The sequence below is a fragment of the Myotis davidii genome, unplaced genomic scaffold, assembly GCF_000327345.1.
Source record: "Myotis davidii unplaced genomic scaffold, ASM32734v1 scaffold143, whole genome shotgun sequence".
NCBI lineage: Eukaryota > Metazoa > Chordata > Mammalia > Chiroptera > Vespertilionidae > Myotis > Myotis davidii.
The window spans coordinates 2,336,047-2,361,053 of NW_006294876.1; the positions used below are offsets into that span (position 1 = coordinate 2,336,047).

The 25,007-nt window shown below is 39.7% G+C and overlaps 1 protein-coding gene across 2 annotated transcripts in view; it reads right to left on the bottom strand.

Moving 5' to 3' along the window:
* FBXL7 (F-box and leucine-rich repeat protein 7) overlaps nucleotides 1-25,007 on the bottom strand; it is a 326,294-nt gene that overhangs the window by 7,116 nt on the left and 294,171 nt on the right. For both annotated transcript variants that reach the window (XM_006769451.2, XM_006769450.2), the window contains exon 3: nucleotides 1,830-2,441. In XM_006769451.2, coding sequence (XP_006769514.1) covers nucleotides 1,830-2,441 — 612 coding nt within the window. The remainder of the gene's footprint in view (nucleotides 1-1,829; nucleotides 2,442-25,007) is intronic.

The following is a 25,007-nucleotide window of genomic DNA, read 5'->3' on the forward strand; positions in this document are numbered from 1 at the left end:
TCACTCAGGCTAGAAGCCCAGGTATTTCCATTCTCGACTAGCCAAAGTAGTTTTTGCATTGAATTTCAACAGGACTCCAAAAGAGAGGGCACAATTGCTTGCAGCCTGTATCAAAGTTGTATGGGGAGTCCCTTCAATGAAGATGGGGATTCCAAAAAGAAATCATTTTTTAATTGGAGGAAGGAAAAGAAAATGAGGTGTTTATAAAAGAGACCCACAATGCCCAGAATCTCAGAATGTTAGAGTCCAATCCCTTGTCTTTTTTTTTTTTTTTTAAACTGAAGAGGAAAGACATCTAGAGGAAGCTACGAATTGTCCCAAATCACAAGGTCTTGAAATTAGTTTCCACCACATCACAATGCTTTCTCTTTCCAGAATTCCTTGGAGGAAAAAATGTAAGAAAACCTCTCGGTTTCCTGCTTCATTATGCCGATGGCTGCTCAGGACTGAACATACGGTTACTATGGTTTTGTACCGACGCCAGCTGAAGCGGGGAGCAAACAGTCGCTTGCCAGCAAGGGAAAGAATCTGCAAAAAATAACTGACTGTCATCTGAAATATTTTCAGATGTCGGCTTTTGAAAGGGAGAGCAAACGGAGAGAACTGGCTTTTACCTCAGGGATTTTTTTTTTTTGTGTGTGTTTTTTTCAGGGTATCATTTACCTCAGATGCTTGTAAATCCCAAATTCTGTTTATTTGCTGGTCCCAGTGGTTTTTACTTCTTGACCCCTCCCCAACTATCCCTGAGGTTGTGGCTCCTGCTGTTCATTTCTTTAACTCCCTGATGCATCTTACACGCGTTAGCTTCTCGAATGTTCATCTTTTCACTGGGCAACAGATGAGATAAAGAGAGGCTGTTAGTCTGGCCGGATCCACATCTGGCGCCACAGGGTGAGTCTGGGTTTTGATTCTTCCTGCCTGAAAGAGGTTTTTGAGCAAAGCAGCCATGCTGGGATTTCCCTCACTTTTTAAAAGAACTAAAGGCTCCACTCAATCGGCCTTACTTCTGCCTTATGTATTTGAGGATTTTGCTTAAGAAAGATACAAAATCAACCCACAGGTGAGGAGACTTGGGGTGAAATATAAGGAGGGTTTTCTCCAATGTCTGCAAAATGGCAATCGTGAGCACGGCCCACAGCACAGCTCTAAGGCTCTATAGCACACTAACCCAGGGACGTAAGGACCTGTGCCTGTGATTGGACACTTGGTTCCCATGATCTATGGTTGCTCTGAAATAACTGGGAGTTATGGGGAGAACAGACATTGAAAAGTCATGCTAACTTGGAAGAGCTAGACCAAAGATGCCTCTAGTTCTTCTAAGAAGATGACATTATTGATGGAAGAGATACCCCTGGCCTCCAGCACCATCCTATATAATAACAGCCCAGCAACCGAAATGGTGGAATGACCAGTATGACCAGAGACCAGAATGACTGTGGTCCCTCACCCTGGCCGGCCCCGCCCCTCAGCAGGGCCCCCCACCCCACCTTGATCGTTCAGGGCAGGCTGGCTGGCCCCCACCCATGCACTAGGCCTCTATCCTATATAATAAAAGGGTAATATGCAAATGGACCCTAACAGTGGAATGACCAGAACGACCGCTTGGTGGTGGTGGTGGGGCGGTGGGCCAGGGATGGCTGCGGGCAGCTGGGGAAGATGGCCCTGATTGCAGGCCAGACCTAGGGAACGACCTGATTTTCGTGCACCGGGTCTCTAGTGATTACATAAAGACAGTTTCTCTGGAAGTCAGCTCCTTCCCACCTACTCTCCATCTTTAATGGTTATCAAGAAGTGGCCCCTCCCAAGGTGGCAGGTCAGCTGCCCTTTACCTGACACATCCAGGTGCTCCAGGTTCGGGCAGAGGGACACCACGTCAAACACGGCCTCGTTGGAGATGTTGTAACAGCCTGAGACTTCCAGGCGCCTGAGCTCCGGGCAGCACTGGGCGATGGTGTAGAGCCCTCTGTCCGTGAGCCGCCGGCAGCCACTGACAGTCACGGTTTCCAGCATGAGACAGACGTTGGGTGTGTCCTGGCACAGCCGGCGGGTCAGCACCTTGAGGGCGCGGTCCACGTTGATGGTCTCGCCCGTCAGGCGGATAGTCCTCCAGAGCCGCGGGTCCCAGGCCAGGTTGTACCAGCGGCGGCACACGCGGGCGCAGCGGCACAGCTGGTTGGTGGGCAGGAAGGAGAAGATGTGGACCATGGAGTGGTCCGGGAGCCGCTCGATGCTGGCCTGCTCCTTCTGAGGCCTGGAGGCCAGCCGGATGAGCGGGTGGGTGAGGCGGGGGGGGGGCGGGTCGTGGACCATGGCCACCGTCTCCCCCGTGATGGAGGACGAGGAGGTGGATGAGCCCCTTCCATTCTGAAATCCCGGCAGGTTCGGTGGACATATCAGGGCTGGGCTGGGCGTGCTCAGGGTGCGCATGCTCAGGTCGGAGTCTGGCAAAGGACAGAGAGCAAAGGGTTAGTGATGGCCCCAGCGGAGCCCCAGAAGGAGGCAATTGCGGGGTGACCTTCTCATTCCATGGCTCCCCACCCAGGGCAGACCCTGCTGAATCCATCACCGGAAGCAGAAGCTCATGCAAGTTTTAGTTTCAGAGAGGAGCTCATCTTCTGCACCAGAGATGGGCAAACTTTTCCCTAAGGGGCCAGGTCTGAAATATTGGAGGCACTGCAGGCCATATGGACCCCGTCTCTGTGGCAATTACTCAACCTCAGTGTTGTGCAAAAAGCTGCTATAAACAATATGTAAATAAATAGGCATGGGAGCGGCAATAAACTTTGTTTTTTTAAGAACAAACCGGCTAGGTTTGGCCTGAGGGCCATAGTTGGCTGACCTCTGATCTACAATTAATGGTGAGTATCTAAAGGGCACAACTTCAAAGTTTCATTATTTCTATTCTGGAGGGACACTTCATATGTTATGAACACAAATTGATTTAGTTTCCTAATTATATTTTGGTTAGGCAGAAAATATGCTTCATTTACAAATGAGGAGCATGAGTTTCAGAAAGGAAGTTGGGCCAGTGGGTATAGAAAAAGTTTGCTATCTTTTCCCTCACCTACCCCCTAGCATCTTCCCCCCCATATTTTGATAACTGAACCCCAAAGGAAGGGGCCCAGGTCTGGGGAGCACCCCTTTCCTTTGTTAGATTTCAGATTGGTACTTCTAAGCCTTGAGTATACATGGCCATATTTATTTTTTCTTCTTATTAATAACCCCTTCCCTTTGCATTTAAATAATGTGAGTTAAATTTGTTCCTTGGAACCAAACAGATCACTTGATGAGGAGGACACAGTGGTGTTAAGTTTATGAGGAGTTATGTTCTTCAGAATACTACTATAAGGAGTCTGCTCACTCCATATCCCCCTATCTCAATATAGATGTAAGAGAAAGAACTTATTTTCTAAAAATATATCTATATTATATATTTTTGCATTATAATGGATATATTCATCTAGGAAGACATTTATTTTCTCTAATTGTGTTTATATATTTTATATATTTTGCACATGCACGCGAGCGCATGCACACACACACACACACACACACACACACACACTCACGTAGAGCCTACCTTTAAAAGACTGAGATAGAGATAGGGATAGAGAGAGAGAGAGAGAGAGAGAGAGAGAGAGAGTAGTTTTTTTCTCCAAAATAGAAATTTCTTCATCTGAAATAGTGAGTTGGGCTAGATGATTTCAAAGTCATTTCTGGCTCCAATTATAGTTCTAAAGACTTAAAAACTCTTGTTGTGTGTCTTTCCACATTTCATACCTTAGGACTTTTCAAACACTCATTTTTTTCAAATAACTTCCAGTAATAATATACAACACACAAAATTCTGACACATCTCCACTGAGTGTCTATTTGCAGTTTTCATATGCATATACTTGTTGTACTGCAATAATTTTCTTCTTTTAGTTTACTGCTTTATAACCTAACACTGAAAATGTCCTTCACATGTCCACAACTTTGTTCAGGGAGCATCTTTGAATTATTGTCTTCTCTACCTCGTTGCCTGCCCCTTGAAATCCAAACACCCTTTGAGATGAAGCACAAATGGCTTCCCCTCTAAGAACACTTTCCTGGTGTCTTTGGGACATAATCAATTCCTTTCCCTTTGAGTCCTCAGTATATAGGTATCTGTGAATTTATCTTCCCCTAATGTGCTTGCATTGTATTAATTTTCTCAATTTTTCATCCATCCTATATCCCACATCCTTCGTCATGAGATTTTATAGTTCCTCTCAGGCAGAGTATCTCTAGTTTAGTGATGTTGGGCTTAGCTACATGACTTGCTTTGGCCAGTGAATTGCAGGGAAAGTGATGTGCCCAAAGCCGTTGATGTGGTTGGGCATGCCTGGCTAGTCCACTGATCTTAGGATGAGGAGAAACCAGTGGAGCAGACAGAATTGGCCCCAACCTGCTGCTGAGAGTCAAGCTCAACCAAGCCCTGCGGGGGGCAACCAATGCCCAGATGAAGCCACAGATGTGTGAGCTAAAATTTTGAGTTGTTTCACAGCATTATTGACTTCTATTACATTAAAAACTCCTTTGAAACCAGAATTAAATCATGTTATTATGTGTGCCTGGCAGTATCTGACATGGTTTATGGTGCATAGTAGGTGCACATAAATGTCTTGATTTAAATGAAAATACTTATGTGTTTAAAAAATATTATAATTTCTAGCTTGGCATGTACTTTTATATCCCAGGTGCATTTTAAATCATTCATAAAAAAGAAATATGTATTTTTTCTCAAGATATCGTAAGGACACTACCCCCAGCACTCAGTGGGGAAAGGGATACCTCAACTTCCTGGAAACATTATGACATTGTAATATAAATGAAGCAGAGAGAAAGAATGTGGATTTAGAATACGAATTTGGAATATTTTGTATGTATGAACTTATTTTCATATTTGAATACCCATCCCAAGTGAATTTCTACCTATCTGATGTCTTGAGGGTAAAATCTGCCTGTATCACTAAGGTGATATGTTTTGGCTCAAACACAATTTGACAATAATTCTGAGAGGATATTAATGCTAATTTTAACACATTGTATACATTTATATAAAACTTAGCCATTATATTGTATCTTTCTTTACCTTCTCCCCTAGGCTAATGGTGAATGAAGGATAGTATGTGGAAGGTCTCCATACTGCCAGACATTATTTTGAGCAGGGAAAATAACAGAACTTGCAATATGTGCTAACTGAAATATACATTTCCAAAAGCTTCTATCAAGAATTAAATTCACTGATGTCTGCATCAAGCGTCCTGAAAAATCTCAGACTTTCTCCTGGTAACTTGACATGATGATCATGATGAAATGGCACATAGTAGTCTGTTTAACAGCTTCCTAGCCTGCTGCTTCTGTGGCATCCACATCACCACAGGAGCAGATATCACCCACAAAGCATTCTTGGCAAGAAACATTGCAAGGAGGTGTACACAAAAGGCTCTCAAACATTTATGTGAAGCTAAGATGCCTCTTGGAATGTCAGGAAAAGGAATACCCAAACTCTCAGGAGAGGAATACATCTTCATATCATAAAATATTTCCAAAATGTAGAAGGCAAGAGGCCTTGTTATCTACCAAGACCATTGTTTTCCCTGCAGACATTCTTTGAGCAAACGTGTTTTTTTTTTCCTCCAAGAATAAGTACATGAATTGATAATGTAATCTTTTAAAGGTAGGTTCTACAGATTATTTTGTGATAGGATGGATGAGCACATGGAAGGATGGACAGAAAGACAGACAAAGCTATTAGAGGAAAAATTTGTAAAAAGGACATGTCTGGTTAATTACAAATATAAGGATTAGAAAAGAAGTTGCCTGTTATGAATGTGTAAGACTCAGAAAAAGATAGAGATAAACTTGCAAGTATCATGAAAACAGAATGGGAGAACTTAAAGGAGAAATGATCACACACTTCTTCAATAGGACATGAATTTTTGTGTCTAACTGTGTCTCCTAATGATATTGAGAGGCTGGATATATTCAAAAGATTGAAATAGAACTACAACAAAAAAACACCCAACCATGTAGCACTGATATTTGTAGAAAAAATACAGATGGACTGCAAGGAATACACAGGAACAGAGACTGGGTGTTAAAGTCCCTGGGCTGCTGCAGATTCTTAGAATACAGATTTATAGGCAGAAAAGAAAGTAATGATTCCTTCCTTCATTGAATCATTTAATACACATTGTTACTGCAGCCTGAGTGCCCAGTAGGGGTCTAGGAAGGGAGGAGTTTTTGCACTTGACTAGATTATAAAGCAAATTTCTAGTCCACCTCCTTTCTGCATCCACTACAGTACCATTAAAGTACATCCTCAGCCTAGACTATGACCTCTCCAATCCTTTAGGGAGAGAGAAAAATGACTCCATATTGAGAATACATTCAAATTACCCAAAATCCAGGATGGTAAAGGATAGAAAAGTTTGTACATGTCTGGGAAAAAAGTCAGTTTTCCTAAGTGTCAGCTGGAGACAATGGATACAGAAGCTCCTGGTAGTGAAAAACATTGTAATTAAATCATATTTTTCTTGAGCTTTTGGGTTTTCTCAAAAAGAGTATAATCTATAACACAATAGAGATTCTAAGTCAAATAAATATAATTATATTTTTTATATTGATGTTTTCAACTGTTGTCTAAGAGATAGTTGATTCTTTAAATTTTAAGAGCTTGTGGCTCCATTAATAATTGAAAACATTTCCAAATATGTAATTTACATGAGAACACTATGGTTTGTGTTCTTAAGTTACTTTTAAATATGTAAAGAATACCAAAAAGCATAGCTGTCTTTTTCTGGGAGGGGAAAAAAACCCTATAAACTCTTTTTCTCATGGTTTCGGAGTCCTGGAAATTTTACATCTTTAGTAATTACAGTATAGTAGAAAATATTCAAGGCATCTCATACACACATGCTTATTAGACACATTTTCTTCTAACTAGATAGTTGCCTGTTTTGTACAAGTTTTTATTTTCAAACCACTGCTGTTTACACTCTAGGAAGTCATATTTACATTACACTGGCCTTTCAAAGTCAAAATTTACAAAGCTACTCTGCGTGTTCCCCCTCTGATTACCAAAACTTTGGTGCAAGATGCTTTCTATTATAAATGGTCTTTCTACTCAAGAGCTCTTGCCATAAAAAGCAAGGTTTCTTTTCTTAGCTTAAACTCAAGCTTTAAAAAAATAGATCTATAAAACTCAGCGAGTGAAGAAAAATACCATTTGAAAGATCTTTTTTTTTCTTGTTTTATTTCAAAATATTTTTTCTTAATGTGGTTCCCTTTATATACACACCTAGGGCTTATTTCAGGAATTGGTTGCTATAAAGTGGAAATCTATACAGACCAGCTTATCTTGCATTTTTCCTGGAGGACTTACCTTCGGGATTCCAGGGTTCTTGTTGGTAACACCACCCCAGGATCAGATTATGAATAAGACTCTGTCCAAGAACAAAACACCTGCTTTGTCAGTCACCTGGACTAGTCCCATGAGGGCAGAGCTATGGTGATTGATCCCTGATATCTTGAGGAGGAGGAGGGGGCTCCTCTAATATCAGGGTATATGGTCCAGTCCAATGCTTGGCTCCGTATCTATGCCTGGCCACCATGTTCTCCAGGATCTGACTCTGAACTGAACTGAGAGCAGGGATTCTGTTTTGCCCTTTAGCTCCTATAGAAGGAAATTAATCATTGCTAAGGAAACTATTAAGCCACATTGTTTAAAAGTCATAAATATAACCAATGCAATGTACAGAATGGCATCTTTGGACTCTGAAACACAAATATCTAGAAAGAATCTTTTAGGAAATTTATGCTTGACAAAATATCAGGTGGCCTCAGAAACTATGAGCCCTGGATTATTAAAATTTATCAGCCTCCTTATGGCTTTTCTCAGCCTTGAAAGGATAACTTCTTGGTACCCTTCTTTTTCTTAATGTAACATGCCAAAGGGAGATGATCATATCCTATTTATTTTTCAATGAAAAGCAGGGTGTTTAATCTCTGAGAGAGAGTACCATGCTGTTAGATGCTAACCTTCTCAAAAGGCAAGGATAGAGCATGTTTTTAGAATCCCTTCCAACATTTATTAACCTTCCTTTCAAAAAAATAAAAAAAAAGCAGGCCTCAGATTCAAGGTCATTGACAGATAGCAGCATATAGCTAGCATTTAATAACATTCTTACTAATTTGGGTTTTTATTTTTCATTAAAATTAGTTTTTATTTTAACAATCATCCTCTACTTGGTAAGTGATACTGTTTTCCAAGTAATTTAATGTTGGAATATTTGGTTTTTAAAAGTAAACATTAAGTTAACATTTACTTTAAAAAATACTGAGTGAATAATAGTGTAGGGGATGGGTAGATATGACAACAATCGTAAGAGCATTTGTAAGTGTCTGAAGTTCAGGAAATACTGTTCAGGTGGAAAGAACATGAAACAGATGAAGTTGGATTCCTTTCTCTGCTCTACTACGTGCAACTGGTATCCTTTGAGGCAGGTCAATGAAATTCATGAGCCACAGGTTCCCCTTTTGTAAAGTGGACATAATTCCACCCACTCCGCAGTGTCGTTAGGTGGACTCTCTGGAAAAAGTGGCATTGTTGGCAGAGGCATCGAAGAAAAATGATACAACCTCTACTGAGGACTTCGTAGGGAAGAAATTCTGCACCCTCCTGCTCGGGGGGTATGTTTTGAGGGCCATGTTATTCTGGGTTCCCTGGCATAGTGCCATCTTTATAAATTCCTTACTGTTATCTCCAAAAACCTTTGAAATGTTTTTCATGTCAGCAGGAGGGGTTGGGGAGAAGAAGAGGGTGGAATAAAAATAAAGATCCACAGTTAGAGCATAACGTACTAACACTGGGTGAGCAAAATATGGCCATTGCATTTATTGGTAAAAGAATATTGTCATTGTGAAAGCCTTTTCTCATAGTTTACTTAATAAATATGTTTTTTTCTATGACAATGTGGGCTGCTCTCTCCTTGAAATGTCTCCTACCATTCTCTCTTCTGTTTTTCTTTTCTTCTTCTCAGGTGTTGTTTGCTCACAGGCTTTGTGGTTTACCACTTATCTACTGGGGTCCCCCGAGGGCTTCATCCTTAACACTTCTCTGTGAGCCTCTGGCCTACCCCCCAAAATTCACAAATCAGAGCCCCTGCTAATGCTGTTCTCCAGGCCCAGACGGTCTATTCCTCCAGACTAACTGGTGGATTCTCAGTCACTTCTCAAGTCCCAGGTAGGACATTAGTTTCTCTGTCAAGCCTTGCCAGATGCACCCAGGCTGAATTACTGAGCTACTTTTAGTGTTTCCATTGAATTCAAATATGTCTGCACCATAGCCCTTTCCACGCAGTGTCTCTCCACCCACTAGGCTGTGAGCACCCTGAGGCCAGGTGTTCTCTCATTCATGTCTGAGTCAGTCCAGAGCTTCACCTGGATTCAGCCACCCAGAAAGGGTTCAACTACTGCACCAAAGGGGATGCCCTTTGCTTGGTCCTGTAACAAATCCCTTTCAGTTTCTTTTTGGTTCTGGTGGGAAATATTTTATAGGAACTACTTGGAAGAACCAGATGGTTCAGATTGAAGAAGAAGTGGGAACACCTCTGTGCTTCATCAACATTTTATTTTTAGGTCTTTTTTCTCTTCCCCTCCACTGAATTTAGGCTGAAGATTGTACGTACACTTAGCTTAATAAGATTAATTTACTCAGAAGATATTTAAAAAGACACCTGCACACACAAAAACAATCTCTTGTAGCACCCATCATCTGAAGGGCCCAAGAGCCAGATTCTTGGTGCTTTTGTCTTCATGATACTTGTTATTACAGATTACTCACATCACTGCTCACTCCTAATCGTAATAAAACATGAATGGGAAAGGGGGGAGGATAGGGACATCTGTAATAGTTCCAACAATAAAAGTAAAGTTAAAACAACAACAAAAAAACCCCAAAACAAAAACTATGAAATACACACAAAAAAGAATAACTCTTTTACATTGCCTAGAATTTTAAGACCTATTTTGTTAAAGTTTAATTACCAAAGATGGAACAGGAACTCTTCCTGTCCTGTTGACCACCCCACCCCCAAATGATTCACACATCACTGGCAGTGATCAGAACTGGCTTTTCCTGCTCAGTGCAGGAGAGACAGTCATATTTATTCAGTGCCCTCCAGAGAGCCACTTTGCAAAGCTGGGGCAGTGAGCCAGTTCTTGTCTTGACAAAAGCAGAAACACAGATTTTCATGAAAAGACCAGCAAATCTATATTTTTCAACCTTACAGTGGCACTTTATATGGCAGCCTTAATTATTTTCTATCTTCAATTGTCAGATAATGCTTTCGCCTTATTTCCCCATGAACAGTTATGAAATTCCAACGTTTGCATCTTTCAAAGCACGACCCCTCGAATAGTATTGAATTTAGATTCTGGTAAAGAGAAACTTATAAATTTTCAGTTCACAGCCAAAGCAGGTCCCACAGGGAATGGCAGTCTATCTCACAGATTCAACTTTCTAGTGAGAAAGAAAAGAAATTGCACTAAACGTATAAACATGTAAAAGATCAATAATTCATCAGAATGTTCTTAAAGCAAAGCAAATCTTTGCATTTCCTTAGCCATTTGAAAATGCAATATGCCATTGTTTAAATTATTTACAATAATTTCTTTTAATGTAAAAATATGTATAAAGGATTTGTTATGTACAAGACACTGTTCTAAGTTCCATATAAATATTGATTCATAAATGCAGTATCCCTATTGTCATTTTTTAAATACTTGGGAAAACCAATGGCCAAATGATCTCAGGAGAACATTTCATTCTCTCTCGACTGTATTGTCAAATAGAAAAGGTAACAACAAAGGGAATTTAAATACCTTAAAAATTGCTTAATCTCAGTGGATAGAGCATCAGCCTGTGGACCGAAGGGTCATGGGTTCGATTCTGATCAAGGGCATGCACCTCAGTTGCAGGTTTCCTCCCCGGCCCCAGGCTCTGGTCAGGGCATGTGCAGAAGGCAATTAATCACTGTGTTTCTCTCACATCAATATTTCTCTCCATCTTTGCCTCTCTCTTCCACTTTCTCTAAAAATCAATGGAAAAATAGCCTCCAGTGAGGATTTAAAAAAAATTGCTTAATTTACCTGCTAGGGGTCTCTGTATCCTGGTGGGTGGATGAGTACCTGTCACTGACTGGCACACATTTTGCATGAGGAGTCCTCTGAGCCTACTACAGTCCAAGTTCATAATCTCTTCTGAGAGACCCCAGGGCCATTCTACAGGGTAGGGCATTTCCAGTGAAAAGACCACTATTCAGTAGCACAAAAACTGACTTTTTGATGGACTCCTGGCTCTTGGGGGATGGGACTTTACATGGCTGGCTCACATGGTCCCCATTTTAGACTATGTCATTTTTCAAACCGTAAATCACAATTTTTTTTAGGAAGCCCTCATTTTAAAGGGAAATTAATAATAAGCCTTTGGCAATTCAGTTGCACAGTAGAATTCAAACAAAGTGAAATACTTCTGGGAAAACCTTCCAAACCAACTGCATAGTTATTTCTCTATAGAATGAGTACCTTTCATCAACTTTCCAGTCTACCCATCTCTCAACCAATCTATAACTTCTGGGTCATATGTTTCTTTATTGTTGTTCATACTTACTGTGCCTAATTTATAAATTAAATCTCATCATAGGTAGGTATAGGAAAAAACATAGCATAGTTAAGGTTTGGTATCCACTGGGGGTCTTGGAACGTATCCCCCAGGGATAAAAGAGTCAACTGTAACAATTTAAATGATGAGCCAGCCTGGCCGGCATGGCTCAGTGGTTGAGCTCTGACCTACGAATCAGGAGGTCATATAGATACCTTTGGAAAGGTATCTATATGTTTATATTTTTTGAATATATCTCTTAACAGTATTTGGGTCAAGATTAAAAAATAAATCCAAAATTTAGCTCCTAATGATAACTTGTGGAATTGATCAGTATTTAAAGCTCCCGCTTAGTCCCAAGATTATTAAAAAAAAAAGCTTGGAGTGGAGGTTGGGAACTGATGGGGGAGGAAATATACATTTGAAACATTGGAGATGATTCTATCCAGGATTATTTCCTTTTCAACTTGTGCTTTTAGTTCCCTTTTAACCAAATTTGAGACTTATAAAGCAAACAGAATAGTAGATTCTGGTTCATCATTTATTTTTTCTTAAAAAAATATTTTTATTTATTTCAGAGAGGAAGGGAGAGAGAAAAGATAGAAACATCAATAATGAGAGAGAGAATCATTGATCAGCTGCCTTCTGCACACAAGCCAGGCATATGCCTTGATGGGAATCAAACCATGACCTCCTGATTCGTAGGTCAGAGCTCAACCACTGAGCCATGCTGGCCAGGCTGGCTCATCATTTAAATTGTTACAGTTGACTCCTTTTATCCCTGGGGGATACGTTCCAAGACCCCCAGTGGATACCAAAACTTAACTATGCTATGTTTTTTTCAACAACAATAACTATAATAAGATAGGACAGTTATAACAATATACTGTAATAAAAGTTATGTGAATGTGGGCTCACTGTCTTTCTGATAACCAATCTGATAACTGAGATGGCTACTAAATGACTAACGGGTGGGGGACATATACAGCAAGGAGACGCTGGACAAAGGGATGATTCATGTCCCAGGTGGGATGGAGCAGGACTGCATGAGATTTAATCATGCTAATCAGAGTGGAATGCAATTTGAAACATAGGTTGTTTATTTTTGAAATTTTTCATTTAATATTTTTGGACCATGGTGAAACCATGGAAATAGAAACTGTAGATAAGGGGAAACTACTGTATTTCATATACTAGGATGTTTCCTATTCAGTAAGTTACAGTTCTAGGAAGCTATGGCTTGATCTTGTGACATGGGTCAGGGTGGGGTAGGGGCTCATGAGTAGATTAGGAGATAACCTCATCCCCTCCATCCTGCCCTCTTCATTCTTCCCTTTGTTTCCTCCAAACCATATTGAAATCCCCACCCTGCTCACATAGGTGGATCACTTTGTCTACCTTCAAAAATTTAGTTCTGAACTTAAAAATACTCTATTTTATCAGCAAATGTGAACACTCTGACATATTCCAGGCTGGTGGCTTGAGTTTTCCTTAAAATTTTTTGTAGTTATATTTGCTCATTTGGTTTTAAAATACCTTTATTAAATTAGTAAAATAAAAGATTAGCAAAGATGACAAAAACATTTAGAGTAAGCACTCCACTCAAACTGAGGCACTGAATACCCATATCACCAATTATGGCAGAGTTTGGGATTATATGAACAGATGAAAGTAGTATATGTGGAAAGCTCATTGGAGCAACTTCCTCAAGTCATCTGGACACATTTTTCTTTTAATCAAAGCATTGATTTCTTCCTTGTATATTATTCAGTTGTCTTCTGTCAACATAATGGCAGCAAATGGTGAAAATGTGCTGGATCAAAACATTAGGCCATTTAGGTAATAATAATTGTGTAAACATAGATGCAATGGTGGGCACTTTCTGCTGAGGACATTAAGAGCTCTGGGACTTTGCATGTTGGGGCATCTGTGCCTTCTAAGGAAAACAAACTGATAACTTCATAACTTTAAACATCCTGTCCTGTCCCAAATATTAAACATATGCTCTAAGGGGGGAAAAAGCACATGTGGAAGCAAGAAAACCAATATAAAACTGTCACCGTGCACTCCACAGGCACCGAGAGAAGGCTGGGAGGGACAAGATGGGAGGCAGCTGCATGGGACCTTTTCCATTTGGACACCAATAGAGAAAGCAGGGTCACTACAGTGGAGTGCTTTGGGGGCCTAGTTAAATGAAGTTTTCCGGTCATCTTATAATTACATCCCTTTGATGGTCTGCACAAGGAAAGTTAATAGTTATTGAAGGTTGCAGTTAAGCTTTCTATGCACTTGCATTCTAAAATGAGTGTTATTAACCCGAAAAAGTAAACCTGTACAATAGATAGCAAGGCATGGAAATCACAGTCATGCCTTACAAGTAATTCAGAATATAAAGCTCATCATGTACAAACTGATGGCTGAGTAGTTGGTGCCTTGTGCTGGGTATGATTAAAAAAATTCCAGAGTTGAGAGAATGACTTAGGCCTTGGTTCTACTAACAAAGGGTAATGCACTGTGTGACATTTGTGATATGACCTAACTCTGGCTTTATCAAATTCTTGCTTGCTCTAATGTTCTGTGGTTCACTTAGGAAACATCTTGTGGAGAAATAAATTATGACTTATTAATTAAAAAAAACAATGAGAGGAAATATTTGGTACTTTGGGCATCATTATATGGTAAATTGTACAGTAGAGTCTATGGCTTTTAGAAATTGGAGTAGCCATTGAAAAATCTATGTCTGGAGTGACAGCTAAAGAATCCATTTCTGATTATTATAACTTTTTCTTCACATGATTTTGAAGTTAAATAGGTTTCTATTTGATATTTTTTGGAAGAATTTAGGTTTTAATAAGAATCCAGAGGTTTGTTCTACAGAAAATTAGAAATCTGCTAATTGGGCCAATGGGTGCAGAGGCTGACAAATATTATAAAAAATTATAGTAACAGTGACTTTTTCTTCGTTGAACCAAATTATTTATAATTCAATGCTTCAATTTCTACAATCACAGGCTTCAGTTTATTGGTTCACTTATTATTTGATTGGGAATATACATAGTGTTCTCCAATGTTTTCTCATAAGATTCTAGGATTTATATCTTTGATTTATTTTCTTATGTTGCTTGGACTCTTCTCATGGGCTCTTGTTATATTTCTTTCTATAAACTATTTTGTTGGAGGTTTTTTTGGTACCTCGTTCTCTTTCAGGTCTCTGAATAGTCCCTGATGAGGCCAGATCGCATGGCATTGTCCTTCCAGGCTTGTCTAATACATTGATACCACTGTCCCCTGTGTCTTAAGTATTGTGGGAGCAAAACCAAGGTATTTGTATTTATTGTTTCCTGAATTATTTTATCAAGTAATTCAGATAAAAATTTTAAGCTTATAAAATGTTGATTTTTCAAATCTGTGTATCTCAACGACAACTTCTTTTCTGTGTAAATGATCTTATATGCTATCATTTTAAGCAGCAGAACCCTTAAAACAGAACAATATTTCAGAACATTAAATTAAAAATATTGTAAAATACTGTATCAATTAACAGCATGATTAATAATTTACATATGTATATATCTTATACACCTTTATATATCTTACACACTTTATATAAAGATGTATATACACATGTACATATACATAATAAATATATATTCTTAGTTTTGAATGAGCTATGAATTATTCAGTCCTTTTCAAAAACAGGCAAACAAAAAAATCCCTATGAGAAACAGAAAGAGCTGGACAAAAAATAAATACTTGGCAGGACATGAGCAGGTGCAGTGAAGTGACTTCCCAGCTGAAAGGAAAATAAACAGAGGACTTGCCGTGCAAATGCATGTGATATTGAACAGGTCCACAGTAAGCGCCGAGCTGCAGTTCTTCTGTGGCTATAATGCAGTGGTTGAGCCAAGAACACATTGAGTTTTATCCAGGTGTCTATGGAAACTCTTTCAGGTGGAGAGCTAAATCCTTTGACACATATTTTTAGCTTGAGGCTAAAATCTAAATTTTACCATAAAAACATTTTTTCACATGGCTACGCCCAAGGACAATTTTGTTGGAATCAATGCACAAATGCCCTTTGAGAATGATGAGTGCTCAAGTCAAACTCCTCATTTCTCTCTTCTTATACCGCTATGAAAGGTCTCTCCCTTTTTCTTTCTCTCTCTCATACACATAAACATTATGCGTCTGTCAGTCAACCTGGCTGCAGGCTGGCATTGCTCTACCACAGAAATAATGACTGGCTTCACAGATTACTGTTGCTTATGCCCTCACCTTCCTGTTTTCAAGTAAATGAACAGAATTTCCAATGTATGTGGGGAGAAAGAGGCTGAGTCACTTCTGCTCCACAAGAAATGGGTAGTTGGGTAGCTGATGGATAGTTGCTGCCTCAACAAATGTTCTAGCGTGTGAGGTTCTGGGCAGGGGCTGGACTCATTCTGTGAGTATGTGCTCTGAATAGGGGTAGAATCCTGGTTTCTCCTTCTTTGGATGTGATAGCTATACTAAACAATGTTAAAGAGAGATCTTTATATTCATGAGTTTGGAAAACATGATATTTATATGGGGGGAGGTACATGGGGATGGGAGACTAGCTAGATATCTTTGGTTATTTATTTATTGTTTTGCATACCCATGATAAATGACTTACATTTGCATGCTGGCTTGGCAATGTGCTTTGTGATTATTTGCACAAGCCACAGTGACATTATGAAATAGATTTAATAATAGCTATAGTCTCCCAATGGTTTCATACCTTTCACTCTTTTCCACTCTAATCCATTCTGATTGGATCAATCTTAAAATACACCTGTCATCAACCCACTCTTTCATTCAGCATCTCACATTGCTTTTCCCACTGCTTGCTGGATTTAGATTTCTTGCCTACCCAAGTAAGGCTGGCCTTGTTAGGGAATCAACACAAATTTTTCAACTTTTTCTGCTAGTATCTCCTTTGGTGTGGCCTCCAGAAAACTGGACTATTCACTGTTCCCAGGAGCGTGATCTAAACTCTCCCCAGCTCTAGTTATCCCCTCTTCCTTTATGTAAATTTATGTCATTGCTTTAAAATCCTTTCAGGCTTGATTCAAGTACTGTCTATTTAATGAGCGACTGCCTGGGTCCATCAACATATGATGTAGGGCTCATTTAAACTATCACAGCACTTACCATCTTAATTAAAGCATGTATTTATCTTCCTACTTATTAGGATGTAAGCTCCATGATGATTGGTACCCTGACTGTCTTGCTCAACTCTTTTTTTAGCATCTTACAGAAGTGCCTCATACTTAATAGATAATTCAACAAGTATTTGCTGAATTAATAAATCAAATGAGTAAAGTCTTTAGATTGAGCTCTTGGAGTTTTTCTTTTTATTTCTTGCAAGATGAGTGATTGCGTAGAAGACTCACATATATTTCTTGATCTTAGAATCCCCTCAGAATTTATTTGCTAAATTAAGAAAAACTGCATTTTCCCAGTATAGTTTATAAAGTATTTTAAGGTATATTATCTTTCTTTAGACCAGTGGTTCTCAACCTTCCTAATGCCACGACCCTTTAATACAGTTCCTCATGTTGTGGTGACCCCCAATTTCATTGTTACAAATTGAACATAATTAATGCATAGTGATTAATCACAAAAACAATATGTAATTATATATGTGTTTTCCGATGGTCTTAGGTGACCCCTGTGAAAGGGTTGTTCGACCCCCAAAGGGGTCGTGACTCACAGGCTGAGAATGCTGACTTAGAACGAAACAATACCACTTTATCAAACATTAACACTGTCACACATGACAGAGTGTTTGCTAGGAAACTTGGTGTAAAGTTCTATGGTAGAACCCAAAGGGGTCGCGACCCACAGGTTGAGAACCGCTGTTTTAGACTGAATGCCTTATTGTGGGCAAGTTAGGTATTTTTCCATTTTCATTCTAGTTACCAAAGCCTACAGAGAAATAGTAAATAGCAGCCCTGGAATAAGACTACAGCTTCTGATGCTTGACAACAACAGAAGTCAGAATAAGCTGTCCAGGTAATCTGCATTTCAAAGGGTCAAGGAGGAAGGGGCTGGCAGGAGTTACTCCATTAGCCTGCAGGAGCACACTTCTCTCTTGATCCCCCATAGCCAGGATTTACGGATTGGTTTAAAGGTAGTTATCTCCACACTGGTTGAGATTATCCCATTCGATTGCTGAAACTATGAGATGGGTAATTTTAGAGGCTATTTTGCCCATCCTAAGCTCTCATGATGCACTAATGGTTTAAGTCATAACTTTACAATTAACCTTGGGCTTCAAATATACATATATTTGAAGTATCTTGCACTAAGTATCAGAATTGGATGATCATTCCTACAGATGTTGAAATTTAAAAGATCAGAGTTGTCTAAGTTGTAATGTTTGCAAATGAAACATCCACTAAAATGCAATACATCTGGCTTATTATAGCACCTTCTTTACCTATTATAATTTAATTGGACATTGCTTTTTTTTCTGGAAAAATTTTAAGCATATTCAATGGCTTTTTAAAAACTTGTTGTAAGAGTTTCAATTATATTCCATCGCTCTCTCTCTCTGTCTCCCTCTGCTAGATTGGAGTCTCAAAGGACTTCATCTTTCTTTTGATTCCTGATGTGTTTCCAGCTCTTACAACAGAGTTGAGCTGACATAAACTATATGCTTAATAAATATGCATTGAATGGATGGATTCTAAAATATAGAAAATTATATGAGAGATTTCTCTTTCTTCCCAAGATTTTAAATGTTAAAGGCAGTGAGTTAACATCAATGGAAACTACTCAGATCTGTGCAGAGTAGAACTTAAATGAAGGGTAAAATAGAAAATCACTGGAAGTCTACTGTCCCTAGGTCAGGCTTATACTAAAAGTAATTGGTAGATCTCTGATATGAACAAGAAGATACTTAAAGATTGTACTTTTCTGATATGTCTGAGTGCATATGGTAAAATTAGGAAGTAATAACTTAGAGTTTTGGAGGTCTTTTTAAAACCACTTCATTTCAGTTGAAGTTTCCAAATGGTAATATGTTCCAGCAAAAGAATTTAAAAAAAGATAAATTATGCAGAGAAAATACTACTATTAATAAGGTTATAAATTAAGCTGATTTCTCTCCCCTCAGATAGTAGATTTTAGTATTTCTTAGATTCTTCTAATTGTGTAGATTATTTAAAAAATACTTCTGTATCAATTTATCCAAAATATTACCACCAAATTTATCATAAGAAATTAGATCTCCTTCCAAATTTGTTTATTGTACATAGAGTTCACATATTGAAAGGGAAGGCTAATCTGCCAAAATTTCTATTGGATCTCATGTGGATTTCCACTGTCAGGCCATGATCATCTTCAGAGAATATTAAAATTGAGCTGTCAAAGTTCTCCTCTTTACTTGAAAAGAGAGAATGAAGCCTGATGTTCCCAAGAATGTTTGTTTATTATAAAATCAGCACAAATCCATAGGCAGCAAAATCTCAGACATAAGTCGTAGCAATATTTTTACTGATACAGCTCCTAGGGCAATGGATACTAAGGAGAAAATAAACAAATGGGACTACATCAAAATAAAAGGCTTCTGCACAGCAAAGAAGCCATCAACAAAACAACAAGAAAGCCCACTGCATGGGAGAATATATATATATGCCAATGTTATCACCAATAAGGGTTTAATCTCCAACATTTATAGGGAACTCATACAACTTAACAAAAGGAAGATAAACAACCCAATCAAAAAATGGGCAAAGGACCTAAATAGACACTTGTCAAAAGAGAACATACAGAAGGCCAAGAGACATATGAAAACATGCTCAAAGTCACTAATCATCTGAGAGATGCAAATCAAAACAACAATGAGATACAGTCTCACACCTATCAGAATGGCTATCATCAACAAAGGACAAGTACTGGAGAGGATGTGGGGGAAAAGGAACCCTCGTGCACTGCTGGTGGATATGCAGACTGGCGCAGCCACTGTGGAAAACAGTATGGAGCTACCTCAGAGGACTAAAAATGGAACTCCCATTTGACCCAGTAATTCCACTACTAGGAATATATCCCAAGAAACCCGAAACACCAATCAGAAAGGATATATGCACCCCTATGTTCATAGCAGCACAATTCACCATAGCTAAGATTTGGAAACAGCCTAAGTGCCCATCAGCAGATGAATGGATTAGAAAACTGTGGTACATCTACACGATGTAATACTATGTTGCTCTAAAAAGAAGGAGCTCTTACCATTTGCAACATCATGGATGTAACTGAAGAGCATTATGCTAAGTGAACAGAGAAACACTGAACAAACCATCAAACCTCAGAGGGAAGACAAGGGAGGGTAGCGGTGGGGGGATAAGAGATCAACCAAAAGACTTGTATGCATGCATATTAGCATAACCAATGGATATGGACACTGGGGTGGTGGGGGCTTGTCCTGGGGGTGGAAGTGGTCAGGGAGGGGTAGGTGGGAGGAAAAGGAGACATATGCAATACTTTAAACAATAAAAACAAAAGAAAAAAAATCAGCATGATGAGAAGAAATCTTCCTCAGGTTATGAGTGGTCCAACTTCCTCCCACCTCATTCCTTACATTGGCTTGGTTGAAATTTTGTTTGTTGTTTGATTTTACAAGTCTCATCCTGGGTTTTTATTTGGGGGATGCTGCTGAATAATCATGTGTTTGTGGAAGGAAAGCATAAATGGACCCTAGAGGCTGAGATGCTCAAAGCACAGAGCTGTGCATCTGCAGAAATTTACAAGTGCTCTGTTAGTGCACGGATTCTTAGACGTGACTCCACGGTGAACTTCCTTGGGAGTTTTAAAACTACACGGATGCCTGGATCACACCTCCTGAGATTATGATTTAATTGTTCTGGGGTACATCATAGGCATTAGAGGTTTTCAAAGCTCTTGGGTGTTCTGTTATGGGAGGGAGTTGAAGAACCAATGATTTAGGGAACCTGAATATACCCGGCATACATTTAATGCAGGTTTCAGTGATTCAGGTCACATGTAGCTTCTGTGCTTTAACTTAAAAATACCATAGGTGCTCCCACATCCCCTCACTTTGGATCACTGGGAAAATTTCCGTTGCTCAGTGTTTTTTTCTAAGAAACAGGAGCTTTTGCTTTTCGATGAGGAAGACAAGCCTCCTGATAAGTCACACAGGGAGGAATTGCATCTTAATCCCAGGTAGGACTGTTTGGGGCCACATCCAGAAGGCTGGATGCTATTCCTTGAAGAGTAAGCTCTACAACCTGTTAATCTTCAACCACTAGACCCAACAGGGAGGATTTTCGTTGGTTTGTAGCCAGCTATTGGTAAATTTCATAGTGTTTAATACCACTTATTGACCCTGGGAGGGTATTAAGGTACAATTTCCACCCACATTTCTTTTCTGATTGTTTGTCCCCCTGATTTTTCATGACTGTCTGTGATGTAGAGACCCGTCCACGTGCTCTAGCAGGCCTGAACAAAGAAGGAAGTGTAATGAGGGAAGGAGCTTTGGTACTGCCTGGACCAGGGCGGGCAAACTTTTTGACTCGAGGGCCACAATGGGTTCTTAAACAGGACCGGAGGGCCGGCACAAAAGCATGGATGGAGTGTTTGTGTGAACTAATATAAATTCAAAGTAAACATCATTACATAAAAGGGTACAGTCTTTTTTTTCAATAGTTTTATTCATTTCAAACGAGCCGGATCCGGCCCGCGGGCCGTAGTTTGCCCATGGCTGGCCTGGACTCTAGGCTTTAGGAAGATAGAAACCAATGTTGCCATTTTTATTAAATAGAGGGAAGTTTGCACATGAGTGGTAGAATGAACACTGAGATGAAGGTGCCGAAGATCATCTCGGACTTCATCTTTTTATAAGTCCCCCCGCTCCCCATACCTGACCAAGTAGTTCTCTTAACTCAATAGTTTAAAAATGTTACCACACCGAAATGTTAGCATTTTCGGTGGAATTTATAGGTGGGTCACAGTAACCACTTCAGCAGAAATTGGAAGGCAAACTTAATAGCTATTGATCAGTTCCTGGATGATATGCAATATACATTAGATTTAGTTACTATGCATGCACTTTATGCCAGCTCTTTACATTGACCTCTCAGATAGTGTAGCCACTGGATTTGGACTGAGGAGGAGAGTTCAGGGACATCTAGAGCTTGTGGCACCATAAAGATGTCAGACATGAGGAGGCTGAACTATAGAGTCTGGTGTCCAGGTACCTGGGAGCAGGTGGGTGCTCAGCATAAAAGTATGGTGGCCATTGGGGCACAAGGAATCCCAGGATAAATTGCTGTTTGTATTTAGACATTGGCATTTCCTCCTCTCTCCATTGGAAAAGCACATATGTGTTTAACATGGTTTCACAGACACTAACACACAGTCAATCCTCTCAAGTTTACCAAAATAACCACATGTGATATTTTCAAATTCCCACAAAAGAGCTATTTTATGCATGATTATAAGTAGATTGTGGAGTGATAGCCATGACAGGACACAGAGTTGGTATCATACAAAGCGTGTTTGGTAAGGTACTTATTAGCTTCCCATCTTCAGGGAGACCCCTAAACAAAGCCAGGAAATGCACGTGGTCAATATTTATATTCGCTGGACACATTGGGGTGGTTTGGAGTCATTTCCAACAACAGCTGTGCAAACCGTTGATGTTGTGGTACTTTCTCAGACTTAACTCTCCATTTGGCAATTCCTACATATGTCCAAACACTGAAAATATTTTCGCTTTTGATACGTAGGAGAATCCAATTTGGGATTTAAATGTCAAGCGAAGAAAAATTATCCATTCTCCTGCTTCCCGTTTCACATGTTGCTTTGTTTTCCTCCTGAGCACTCCTTCTCAGTGACAGTGCACACTGCCCTGACTTCCCCTTGAGAAATTCCCAGAGCAAGCTCTTTTGTGCTGTCATAAACATAAGGGGTGAGGCATTGGCTGGAAATGTAAACTTGGATCAAGCTTCCAAAACACAACAGAACAATTGGTGGTCTTGTCGGGTCCAGTCCTTTAATTGGAATAAAACCATAGCTTGACTAGGCTGTACTGTTTATAAGGCTCATCCCCACATATAAACGATTTTTAAAAATTATGGGATCCCCATGTTTATAAATGCAATGAGTCTTTGTTTAAAAAAAGCAATTTATCTGTGTCTTGAATTGTTAAGCTTTTTCTTTTTCCTCTTTCTAGCCCAAAGAAAAACAAAGTACAGTTTGGCCCTTTTTTTAGCAGTCAAGTTTCCCACATTTGGGGAAATTGCAGGGGTCAGCATATCCGGAAGCAATGGGTAAACCTTGCCCCGGGAAACCACCTTCATGATCAAGGTATCTCCTCTGCCAGGTAAGTAGACTTTGGCCTTTTACTTGAAGGTGAGCCACAATGAACTTGCTCAATGCAAAGAAATCTTTCTGGCACTTGGAATCACTCTGGGGAGAGTGTAATTGTTAGAGCAGTAATGTTGTTTCGTGAGCCACGGCTCTTGGAAAATATGTGCTTGTGAGTCATAGACACACATGGGTATGTGCGCATGCACACACACGAGCAAACACGCATGCAGATTCCAAAATGTCACCCTATTTTATTAGCAAAGGATTTTCACCTTGGCTCTGTGTACATTACTTGTACCCTGCAAATTAAGGGACGCAGAGAGTCTTTGGTTTATGGGGTGAAAAGCCCTATTGGCAGGATGGTCAACCATAAACCAGCATAATGAAGGGGTCAAGTAGGGATAACTGAAATTAGGCTCCATCTGAAGACAAAATATAACTTGGGAGATGTATTGAGTAATATCCACAGGGATTGCCATTGGAGAAAAAGAAAATAGCACATTTCAGAGGAAAGAAATGCCTTTTGGAGACAGGACCAATTTAGGCCTCTCCAACTTAATCAAGTTCTTCTGCCCAGTTTTATGGCCATAGGGAGTACAGTACAAGGTAAATATTCAAGGTCACCCACTTTCTCCCATGTGTGTGTCCTCACTGTAACAATTGCATGGCCACACACACATGTATGCATAGAGTACATGCACATGTACACACACAGGCACAGAGTTCAAAATGATTTCTTGATAGTTCTTTCTGCTGATTAGTAGAAACAGAAGCAGGGACAACACACATCCAGGCCATGTAGTACAGGCTATTCCAGTTATTTGCCTGAGTTGTTTTGCCTCTCCCTTCTTACTTGCCTCTGGTAATTTATGTATGCACATTTTGAACACGAAAATGTCATTTTAAAATGTATAACAAATGATAATAGGGATTGTTAACTTGCCCAGTTCTGGCTATAAAGATGGTCATAGAAACTGAATCAGGTCCTAGTAATCCAATGATGTATATTTTTAAAAACATTTTGGAGGAAAGTCATTGTGGGAACTGAAATATTTCTTTGATCTTCTACCATTCATGTTGTCATCATCCAAATGGAAGCCAATCACTGTGCGTGGTAGGTCCCAAAGATCTAACCTCCAGGTATTAACTTTCTTGCGTAATCACTTCCTCTTGAGTGTGGACTGGACCTAGTTACACGCTTCTAACAAGTAAAGTTTGGCAGAAGTGATAAGATGTCAGTTCTGAGATGGTTATAAAAGACTGTGACTTCCCTCTTACTTGCATTCCCTCCTGCTCACATGGATGAAGCAAAATACCACAGATGAGCTGTCCCATGAAGAGGCCCACATGGCAAGAAAATGAGGGAGGCCTCCAGCTACCATCTGTGAGGAACTGAACCCTCAGTCTACAACCTGCAAGGAACTGAACCCTGCCAACAAGCATGTGAGCTAGTGTGCAGTGGGGGCCCTCTCTGTCCAGCCTTGAGGTGACTGAGGCCCAGCTGACACCTTGAAAGCTGTCTTGGGAAATAAGCAGAATCTGATTCCTGACCCACAGACACTGGGAGGTAATAAAAGCTGTTGTCTGAGCCACCAAATTTGGGGGTAATTTGTTATACAGCAAAATCAGTAGCCAATACACCATTCTACAAACGTTCTCCATCGTTCACTGGTAGATTAAATTTTTTTAAAAAGGTAAACATGCACGTAATAATTTATTATTTCAACACCCATTTTTGATAAAAACTCTCAGTAAGGTGGGAGTAGAAGGATCATACCTCAACATAATAAAAGCCATTTATGACAGGCCCACAGCCAGCATCATACTCAATGGACAAAAACTAACACCATTCCCCCTAAGAACAGGAACAAGACAGGGGTGCCCCCTCTCACCACTCCTGTTCAACATAGTACTGGAAGTGTTAGCCATTGCAATTAGGCAAGAAGAAGAAATAAAAGGCATCCAA